General features: G+C 38.7%; 3 protein-coding genes across 4 annotated transcripts in view; 1 reads left to right on the plus strand and 2 right to left on the minus strand.

The window, feature by feature from the left end:
- LOC135934757 (titin-like) overlaps window positions 1-3,532 on the minus strand; it is a 38,163-nt gene extending 34,631 nt beyond the window's left edge. The window contains exon 1 of the mRNA XM_065476720.1: window positions 3,074-3,532. Within this exon, the coding sequence (XP_065332792.1) occupies window positions 3,074-3,237 (164 nt within the window). The 5' untranslated portion in view covers window positions 3,238-3,532. The remainder of the gene's footprint in view (window positions 1-3,073) is intronic.
- A 337-nt stretch (window positions 3,533-3,869) lies between these two features.
- On the plus strand, window positions 3,870-4,780 carry BCL7-like (chromatin remodeling complex subunit BCL7B-like protein). The gene is made up of 4 exons (XM_065476733.1): window positions 3,870-4,048; window positions 4,106-4,218; window positions 4,277-4,458; window positions 4,515-4,780. The coding sequence occupies exons 2-4, from the start codon at window positions 4,127-4,129 to the stop codon at window positions 4,637-4,639; spliced, it is 399 nt and encodes a 132-aa protein (XP_065332805.1). The 5' UTR covers window positions 3,870-4,048; window positions 4,106-4,126; the 3' UTR covers window positions 4,640-4,780.
- On the minus strand, window positions 4,777-8,645 carry Usp30 (ubiquitin specific protease 30). 2 transcript variants are annotated; one of them, XM_065476725.1, is made up of 9 exons: window positions 8,446-8,645; window positions 8,077-8,281; window positions 7,825-7,968; window positions 7,501-7,763; window positions 7,304-7,444; window positions 7,049-7,246; window positions 5,987-6,261; window positions 5,805-5,921; window positions 4,777-5,117 (listed from the first exon to the last, which is right to left on the minus strand). In XM_065476725.1, the coding sequence occupies exons 1-9, from the start codon at window positions 8,446-8,448 to the stop codon at window positions 4,991-4,993; spliced, it is 1,473 nt and encodes a 490-aa protein (XP_065332797.1). In that variant the 5' UTR covers window positions 8,449-8,645; the 3' UTR covers window positions 4,777-4,990. The 2 variants fall into 2 exon arrangements, with proteins under 2 accessions (XP_065332797.1, XP_065332796.1); XM_065476724.1 differs by having other exon boundaries at window positions 5,805-5,924.
- Between the last annotated feature and the right edge of the window lie 2,031 nt (window positions 8,646-10,676).

The following is a 10,676-nucleotide window of genomic DNA, read 5'->3' on the forward strand; positions in this document are numbered from 1 at the left end:
TGTTTCAATTTTGCCCTCAACACATATGAAGACGTTGTATAAACATACATCTTTGCTCTTATCTTATCAGCAGCAATTAAATTAAACCTCTTTAAGTGCTATGAGTTTGTGATTTTAAATAAAGTTGCAACTATAGGGCTGTGAATTTTAGACGGTGAATTGTTTTTTTGCGCTCCAAATAGTCATGGGACAATCAATGAGCACGATAATCTTTCAAATTTAAGCCATGTAAACCATACTACTTAAAATCGTTACAACGATCTTATAAGATCCTAATTTTTTGCCCTAAATTATTTCTGGTTGGTTTTTCACTCAAATTATTTTTTTACACATGCGATCGTCGGTTTCGTTGCTATTTTTAGACAGTCAGTTTTTATTTCTTTGAGGTAAAAATGTTACCTCAACAACACCTAAGATGCTGTTAAAATGTTTGGCGAATTTTGCTAAAAAAAAAATTTTACATTCCATATTTAAAACATATTATATTTTAATTGGTGCGAAAAAAAGCGAATTAACTTCTAATTTTCGTAGCCCTAGTCAAAGGAGGCTTCAGAGATTTTTGGTGAACAAACTTGTAATGAAAAATCGTTTTAAGGTGAAAAATATAATCAAGGGTTAAAAAAGCAAAGCGTTTGCGCATCGATTAACAATCAAGGCAATAGTGTGTGTCTAAGCGCATCAAAGATGTGGACGAAAGCCAATTAGCTAGTTGTTTTAGCAGTCGGACAAGTGCGCAAAATACGCCGCCTTGCGCCAGCACCGGCGTGAAATGATTGACCGGCCGGCAGTGTGTACTTTTTCACGTAAGCGGTGAATGAGCGCAGACCGCCCGACCTCGTGCCCGTTCCGATTCCGTGAAACGAAAAAAAATCATTGCGACTGATGAAGCACTCACTGCATGGCATGCATTTGTATTGTGGAACGATAATAAAAATATCAATAAATACGTTGATCGCGGCAGCAGCCACCACCAGCTCGGATTTTCAAAGGAATCAAAGGGCACTTGGGTGAAAGTGGTGCACGTCAATAAATATAGCCAAATATTTTACTAAAAATACTATATCATTTTCGTTATTGATTTAATTTTTTTACTAAATAATTTCTGAAAATTCTATCGATGGTTAAATTTTAAAACAGTACTGTGACAACTCCACTATGACCCTCCTTTTCTTTAAAATTTGTATTTTTTAAACTCAATAGTGCAGTAAATTTAAGGGAAAAATCCTCTTTCTCAACCTAGATGATATTTTGAACGGACTACGTGAAACTCTCGCTTGTTTGAGAGTGAATGAGTCAGTGACTGTTTGGTGCCAGTCGGAAAATACGAGAGCGTCATCAGCATCATTATCAGTGTTTTGCTCATCACTGCAAAAGGAAGCCGGCCGGCACCGGCATCGAACCATTGCGCTGAGTTTTCTTTTCTCTATAGACTTGTGCATCTGAACTCCTTCTGTTGATGCCCTTGCCCATAAACCATATTTTTCTGTCCATTTCCCGAGTAATTAAAACTAATAATATCAGCAGCAATGCCTCATTGTGCCTAATTAATTTACAGCTTATTTGTTTTGGCCCAAACTATAGTAAATAAATATTTAAGTCAAATTTAAAGAGGACTGATAGTGCAAAATTCCAGAAAATCCTAGTTCCACTGCATAAATAATCCTTGAGGATAATTATATTTAAAGCTAAAATTGACCAAGACAGTGAAATTATTGAGGAAAGTGGCTGTTTAGTAAGTATACTTTTCAAATAGTATGGACTGTTTCCCTAATTGAAATCTTTTTCATTTCCCTTTATATACAAAAGTTTCCCCAATACGTGGAATACACCGTTGGATAGATCTCAACGAGAGGAAATTGAAATTTGCCTGCAGCAAGGTTTTGACTAATGCACATTGTAGCCTACAATCGTAATTTAGAAATTCTAAGCATTGACAACTATTTCACAGTAAACAGCAAGACTTTCAATTGATCTTTATTTTTTGCCTTATTTTAATTTTATCATTTTTTATAAATCTATAGAAATAGAAGGTATTTCTTTAAATATTCATAAAAATTACAAACAAAAAATTTTTAAACTTTTAGTGATTGAAAAATCCAGAACAAAAAGTGTTACAAGAGGATTAACGGCATAACAGCTGAATTCTAGATCGATCCAATAACTTAAAGCCATACAGAAACATGAGAGAAAAAATTAAATAAGAATAAGAAAAATAAGAAGTTCTTATTACTGTTTATTGTACCTCAAATTATTATTTAATTTTGGATTCAATAGTTTCAAACAAACACTAACATAAATACGAAGACGTGAAAATTTTGCTACTCTTAGAATCTTATTCATTAACCAACAACTATCTAATTGTAAGTCGAGACACTCTGTACACTGCTCACTATTGAATTACTTTGCTGGCCGGAGTCATGCATCAAGAAATAAAATTCGGTCGCGCTCAATGCGTTTTCTCGCGGCATTCGAGTTTCACGCGCGTAATGATCAAACGGAATATTATGATAAAAATGGGCCAATGCACACGTATCCCATTAATTTCAAACATCTGCTTGCAACCTTAATTTTGGCCAATCTCCGTTTTCGTTCAATCTGTTTCCGGTACAATGACTTTGACAACAGACGCACGCATCCCATTGCAGGACAGGGATACAAAGGGTGGGCCAAAAACACTACGTGACAACTGGAAATAGACACTGGTCATTAAACTCGCAAATAATATATGTATTTTATAATATTGTTAGTGAGATTAATGGCGGGATAACTAGTACATACATAAATTTCCACTCTGATAAAGATAAATTTTACGATCAATTATCAACGCCAGATTTTCCAGGTTCCTCATTAGCCGCGATTTATAGACTAAACCAACACGAAAATTATTTACGACTCGCTAAATTAATATTTTGCCGAAAACAAAAATTTTTTATTTCCACCATCACCACATTTTCGAGCCACTCTTTCCTACGCACATCCGACGCACAAAACAACGATGTATCAAATTTCCTGTGGAATTACTTTAGTTTATAGTTTGCTTCCTGCGTTCAAGAGGATGCGGATAAAACCTTACTTTTGGTTGAGGTACTGCAGAAGCCAGTTGACAAAGTCGCCAATTAGCTCCTCGTCGTCGACATTGTAAGCCGAAACAGGTACTGGTAACTGGTCGTGCTCGTTCAGGTCGTTTACAAAGTCCGTGAAAAACTCGAGGTAATCCTTGCTTATCAGTCCTGCCATTGCGAAGATTGTGTGATAATTTTCTCTTGTCAGGGAATCCACAAGAATTCAGCAGCTTCAGAAACCAAACCGCATCACTAGCCAGCCAGAAAAGTAAAAATTTTCAGCGGAAATCCGTGAGCCGTGCAGCGTCTTGTTTTGGTTTCGACCGTCACTGCCCGCCCTCTCGTCGCGCAGCAAAAACAAAATTCCTCTCCCTTTCAGCAACACAAGCCCTCCGCCCTTCTCTCTTTCCCTTCTCTTTTCCTTCGCTCTCGGTGTAGTAAAACTCCAGCTTGCGTACACATACAAACACAGTCGAAACAGTTTATGAACTGATCGTCTGATGACGCCACTGTGCATTCCGCATGAACCATCAATGTTATTCTATGTTCTGATTGGTTGGTATCTCTTCAGTCTTCATCTCTTGAATCTCCTTATGGGGGACTCACTTGGACTCACCCTTTCCGATCACGATCACTCACACAACTTATCGCTCTGATGGGAAGAATCAACCTTATCCTAGCGAGAAGTGTGAGACGTGTGAGTTGGGCGAAAAGTTTTCCATAACGTCATTTTGCAGATTGAAATTATAAGATCACAAAATATTATTCAAGCTTTCGCGCCATAATATTTCTGGCAGATGGTGGGGCTCTATGTTTGGTAGAATTGGGAAAGGGGGTTTGTGAAAGAGCCACACCCCCTTCATTGCTTATGTTTAGCTACACTTTTAGCGTCCATCATCTGTTTGGCTTTTTTAAACTCCTTTTAAGGCACCAATAGAACTCTATCCGGGTCTTTTTCGCCCTTCAAGTTGGCATTTATATATTTTGTAAGAGCATTGATATGAAATCAGCTTCTTGCTCATTGAATCTTCATAAAATTTTAGCGGTGATAAGTCAACACCAAAATGATGTCAAGGTCTGTACGTGCAGAAACGCGAAGCAGAGCTAAAGATGACATCAAGAGGGTTATGCAGGTTGTTGACAAAGTTCGTCGATGGTAAGGACTTGCTATAAGGACTTGTTTTGAAATAAACAATTCTTTAAAACTACAACAGGGAGAAAAAATGGGTGACTATTGGAGACACGACGATGAAGATTTTTAAATGGGTGCCGATAACTGCAAGCAACGATCAGAAAAAGAAAGCTAAAGAATTGGCTTCGGGTAAAGAAAATGGAACGCCTAGGAAGGGAGCGTTGGACAATTCAAACTTCACGCTTGCCGAGGACTCAAATACATGTATGTTGATTGGATTTTCTTTAATTTTCCTCGTAAATCGCATAATTGTTTTAAAGGCTTCTCAACTGTAAGCGACTCCCAAGGACCGACAGAATTTGGAGCCACTCTTGGCTTTTCTGAAGATTCCAATTCGCAGAGCAGTGAGCCGCCTTCTAAAAGATTGAAACCAACGAAGGAATGAGACAATTTTTTGTTCGATACGACGCCATGTGCATCTTGTACATAATTTGGATTCATACATAAAACTGTTATTATCAAACATTCTCATTAATTTAAGTGTGACGATTTTCTGTTTAAAGAAATAAAACTATTGTAAGATATATATTATATTGTATTTAATAATTTCGAGCCTATTCAAGTAGAGATCATTCAGAAGATGTAGCAAACTGGCGTAGAGAAATATTCAAATGCTTTACACTCATAAGCACCCAAATCAGTTATCGATACATGAATTAGCTCTTCAGCTGCTTGTTAATGTATTTAAATCTAGCCAAATGCAATAATGCTACTTGAGTTTCCGACATTTGCATATTCAGCCCTGGCTGCTGGACAAACCGAGGCTGCAACCAATCTTTTCGTAGAACAGCATATACGCCTCTGCCTTCAGAACTTCTGCCAAACACGAATTTTGGCACTGGTCATCAGACGTACAGACCCACCTGCATAACAAACATTTGCGTTTATTTTGTCTGTGTATAATAAATTAGAAAACACACAATTCAATTGGATCAAATTTAAAATTGCAGATCGTTTACATTGCTGTACCGTGATTTGTTAAAAACATGGCTAACGGGAATCCTGAGTTCGTTTCACTGAAACCTGACGCATGTGAATTTTTGGCCATAACATGGGGCCCAATGTGGCTATCTTTTCGCCACCCTGCATCAAGATCTTTTCATGAAATGTCAGACATTTGTCATTGAAAATGCTGGAAAGGTGTGAAAACCGCTATTTGAGCATTTCGAGACTATATCAACTAAACTCCCTCTGCCAGTAATAGATACCAGGAATGGTCAAATATCTCCCATTGCTTAGACACTCCTTTAAACTGACTTAGCAATAAGAGCCAATGAGCTGGACGTTATAGTTTAAATGTTGGAGAGTCAAGATAGATTTGTCTCATCGAAAATATTTTTAGATGTAATATTTATACTAATTTATAAAAAAAATTGTCCAGTCCGTAATTTGATGATAGTTAGAACTGTCTAGTACTAGATTGAAAATTTTGGGACTAGTGGCCTACGTAAACATCACTAAAATGAAAAAGTTTAAAACAAAAAATTTGCATCTAGAAGTAGATTGTTTAAGAAGATAGGAAAATTTGACAAATTATAGGAGTGACTTACTGTTCTTGGCACTTGGAAGGCTGGGGAACTCTTCGAAACGTGACAAAGTGTCCCGAGTTGACTTCTCCGATATGGACCACTACCGCCTGCAGCAAATACTTGTGTCTGGCATCGTTGCTGCTTAACATAACAAAATGACAATGAAAATAATCTCTCCTCATTCATTTCATATTGAAACTTACATGTTACCGTCAATGACTTCGCTGACGATGCTGACAACAGCTTTAGAGGAGTCACCCGCATTGTTGTCGTTCGCAGCTGAAGGGGTGAGGTTAAGTTCAGTCGGCCGCGGCACCAACTGCTTCAGCAGCGCCCTCTTCAGCCTCTCCTTGTGAAAGTACGTGAACTTGTCCATGACTAGAACCTCGGGAAATGACACGAAATCGCGACGTTTGTACGCCTGCCCATTGCTCATCCAAGATGTCCGTTGAATGTGGATGCACAGGCTTTTCGGAAGCTGCAATTAATATTTTTCAATTTATACCTTGAGACCATACTTTAAAACAGGAGGGTTTTCTAATAATATTAATCTAATTTATTGCAATGTGCTGCCATTTATAACTAAAAAAATGATACCAAAAACAGAAATATGATATTTTGTTGTGAAAGGGATGTGAATTTTTGCATGTTTCTGTTTTTATGAGTGGAAACTACTCCCTCAATTCAAACATTTAAGAGTTATTTATAAATCTATTTTTTAACTCACAATTTGTAATAGAGTAAACTCGATGCGATATTCCTCTCTATCTATTTTGGGTAAGGATTGAAAGCTTTTACTCCTGCCTATTAAAAATCTTTCCTCAAATATGATTAGGCTTTTTAAATAATTATTTTTATCACCCCCAAAATGAACATGGCTTTGCGTATATTCAAGAACTTCAAGCATATAATTCGTCCTGGTCCCGGTAAAATTGCGCAACGTTTAACAAACATTCAAATTTTCATTGTCGAATTGATTGCTGACCTTTTCTTGAAATTCGCGTTTGGTTGTTGAAAGTTGCGCAATTTTGCCGGAACCAGGACGAATTATTTTCCTAATTTGATTAAAAAAGTTATTTTCATTTTCCTGCTCAGTTTTTAGTTTTTAAAGGTGGGAATTACACAAAATAAAATTGGATTTATCCAATGGCAGTTTGGACTATATACTCTTGGCAGTCAAACTATTATTTTTTTTCTTCTCAATAAATTTTCAATAATTTTTTTGGCAGTGTTGAATCGCAAGAATATTAAAAAATGCTACTCACTCGGCCAACACTAAGTTGCTTGACAAACGAAGTTTTGGTTGGAGAGCCGCCCCCTTTGGAGCAGTGCTCACAAAGGACCCCGCTCACTTGCTCAGGCGCTGTAAAGCTGGACAGGAGCTGGTCAAGTGAGCAGGACATGAATCCTTTGGAGGGGAGAGTGAGTGAAAGACAGTCGAAAGCTTGGTGCTGAACCACAGACTAGAACCGCAATTCGTTTAGAAAGATTGGCTCGTTATGATTGCCTCAGGTTCCAACCGATTTTGAGCAGATGGTGCATGTTAACTGGCTGAGCTGCTGGCCTCGAAAAGGGAACTCAAATTTTTGACTAGTTGCTGTTTTCATTTGCTTGCCAGCCCTCGATAAATAGAAAGGCCTCTTTGATTCCTTGCTGGGAGGCTGCAAAGTGCAGAAATTTAATATTCCCCACTCTTCCGAGAAAGGCCAAAACTTACAGACTCGTCGTTTTCGTTTTGGCGTACGGCTTGCACCACGACTTCCGCCTGATCGGCGCCGGGCTCCTTGTCCAGCAGGGCCAAAATGTCCGTCTGCTGGACCGCTGGAGTGGCCTGCTCTTCCAATGAGGACATCAGTATGAAAAACAACTCATGCGAGTCCTGCTGGCCAAGGCCCATGGACCAGCCGTGGGCCGACAGTGCAGACACCACCGCCCGAGGGAACAACGCGGTGTCAGACTCTGCCCCGTAACCGTTTACGACTGCAAGATTATTGCATCAAATGTCACTGCAGCTCGTGTAAAGAGAGTGAAAATTGCTTACAAGTGATTATTTCGTGAAGGGCGGACGCAAGTCGCGAATCCTTATGTTGCTCGAGCCAGTGGCAAAATAAAGGGCACGCGGCCAGAGCCTGCAGCAATGTGTTCAAGAAACACGTTTCTCCCATATTCGCCAGACCTTTCACGGCTGCAACACACGATTAGGATAGGATGAATACACTAATTTCTCCTCCAGCAACTTTCACAACAATTAAAAAATCCGCACGTCAAGGCCGGTACGTAAAAATTATCTCACCTCTGGATCTTTTGGAGCCCTTGAGTCTCTTGGGCGCCGGTCCCCAAAGGACGAAGGAGCCCATCAGCGAAAAGACCAAAATGCCGGCGACGAAGAGGGTGCGCTCTTGGGTCAATTCAGCCAGGTTGAACGCGGTCGGCGGTATCCGCAGAATCGATTGGATCGTGTTCCATCGCAGTCTCAAGTTGCTCAGTGGAAAATAACTCTGAAAAGACCAACCGACCGATTAATACGTACATGACATGACATTCTATCCTATCGCATGAGATGTGTTGCACTAATGTTATGATACATACATTTTAATATTATGTATGTGCAACGCATACAACAATAAAAAATGGCACAGTGTTAAATTTAGGTTTTACTCACCATGATTCGCTCTGAACCAACAGGATTCGGATCCAGCGGATTTTAACTCTCGTTTAAGACATCACTGGTGAAATGCCAAAACTGAATTCACCCTCGAACCCGATCTGCAGCCTGGAGAGTTGGACACGAACAAAATAATTACGCAGAAATGGTTTCCTTGCTGAACAACATCGCCAGTTCAGTCCAGTCCAGCTCACAGCTGTTGCGCGAGTCACGTTGCCTTTTCATAGATGGCACCTGCCAGCGCTTCGATTCAGTTGCGCGCGTACTTATTCTCAATGATCCAAATTTAATTAAATAACAATCCTGAAACTTTAATTTCACCTTACATCTTATTATATAAATATATCTTATTATATATTTAGAATTGTAACAAAATCTGATGTATGACCTCGCCAAAAGACAATAAAGATGATAATAATGATAATACATATATCTAAAATTGGAAAATTTTGTTACCAATTCGTTTCTGTTTTTAAAATATCGTGGTGAAGAGTCCAGAGAGTCAAGACTGTCGAGAGCAGGTAAGATTGAGCTAGGCTAAGGGGAAGTAATTATCGTATTTATTTTATCTATTTAACCTATTTAATAAATTCCTGCTGCGCAATACCGCAACACATTTTAATGTGCACTTCAATGCATGGCGGTCTTAAAATTTTTCACAGCCCTATTCATATTTCATATAATTGCATAAATATTATATTATATATTTTTTAACCGTTTTATTAACGTGCAAATAAATCTTACGGAAAAGTTTCGTATCCAAAGACACAGTAAAAGGCATTCTATTTGGCCAAATGTTAGCTAGAATTTCTTCGAATCTCATAACCGCGATGTGACCTTTTTCTTTCCCAGCGACAACAACGCGTTATTACGAGTATTTTTTATAATCTTTTTAGGCGAGACAAAACGAGGTCAGACCGGCCAGCAGGAACAATGGCCAGAGGCAAGCGTCCAGCCATTATTTGTCTTTTTTATATTTGGATCTGCTTACAAGTTTTCATCAACTGAAAGTTTGGCCGAGTCTGCAAAAAGTCAGGTTAATCGCCACACTGTACCCAATTTAATTCATCACCTCCTTCAACACCAGCATAATCATTTCAATATTCTGCTACAGTTTTGCGTTTACGTTGCGCACGGATAGGGGAGGCGGTGGCGCGCGCGCTGCCTGACACTTAAAGTATTAAAAGTAAGTTCGTCGTTTAATCTTCTCCACGCATTTGCGCGCACCACTACCACGCACCAACTTGAAAATTAATCTCACAGGCTTTGTTGTCTTCTCTCCTCAACTTCCTGTGCTAATTTTTGGCATTGACGGCTGGTTGAAAATTCCACCGACAATTCCAGTGAGGAATAAATCCAATCATATAAACACCGTCATTGCTCCAAAAACTCCCCTCCAGACCTCAAATAATATAGAGATATTATATTTTTTTAGCTTGCGCGTGTACAATTTTCCTAGTGTTTTCAAAAAGTGCGCACCATTGAAAAAAAAATTGTCCAGCGTTTTTTTCTGGATATGTTATAATTTGCCCATTTGAACCATTTTGCTTAATAGAAATTCTAAGAAATTTATTAAGACTCCTCCCTAATATTCTACGATTGGAAAATGGAGGAATGCTCCCCGAATAGGTTTTATGGAAAAACAATATTGATTCGCTGAAATATTTGGATCACAAAATCATTTAATATGAGGTCACATAATTTATTTTCATGAGATCTCAAAATGTTTTTATAAGAACACAAAATATTTTAATATGAGCTCACAAGATTCTTTAACGAGCTCACAAAATATTTAATATGAGCCCTTAATTTTTTTAAACAACAAAAAATATTTTTATGAGCTCAAAAAATTTTTAATCTCGCTTTAAAATATAATCCTATCCATGTGTTGCTTTCCTTTATTGATTGTTACAGTTCCATCTTTATTGGAGCAAAAATCATTCACACCTTGCAAGCTGCGTACAATTTAATTTGAGCCCCAGATACCGGAATTGTCTTCGCAGCATCTCAATAGGAGAAAGTTAGGCAACCGGCTTGGCAGTTGTGCGAGGCAAAAAGCCACCGTTTTCGCATGAAAGGGGCCTTGCAAGCACGACCGCGCTCCTTTTCTTCATTTTGTTCCGCAGCTAAAAACTTATCCGCCGCTTCCGCGGGCCAATGGCATGAAAAGCAGCGGGCCCGGCGTTGTCGTTTGGCATTGTCCTTGGTGCAGGCAATAAAGAGAGGAT

This window comes from Cloeon dipterum, chromosome 1, assembly GCF_949628265.1.
Source record: "Cloeon dipterum chromosome 1, ieCloDipt1.1, whole genome shotgun sequence".
NCBI lineage: Eukaryota > Metazoa > Arthropoda > Insecta > Ephemeroptera > Baetidae > Cloeon > Cloeon dipterum.

Coding starts and splice junctions, on each gene's coding strand:
- BCL7-like (XM_065476733.1), top strand. CDS start 4,127: ATGATGTCAAGGTCTGTACGTGCAGAAACGCGAAGCAGAGCTAAAGAT. Junction 4,219..4,276: donor GTTGACAAAGTTCGTCGATG/GTAAGGACTTGC, acceptor AAACTACAACAG/GGAGAAAAAATGGGTGACTA. Junction 4,459..4,514: donor TGCCGAGGACTCAAATACAT/GTATGTTGATTG, acceptor ATTGTTTTAAAG/GCTTCTCAACTGTAAGCGAC.
- Usp30 (XM_065476724.1), bottom strand. Junction 7,445..7,500: donor AAAACGAAAACGACGAGTCT/GTAAGTTTTGGC, acceptor TGCACTTTGCAG/CCTCCCAGCAAGGAATCAAA. Junction 5,118..5,804: donor CCTTCCAAGTGCCAAGAACA/GTAAGTCACTCC, acceptor TTTGTTATGCAG/GTGGGTCTGTACGTCTGATG.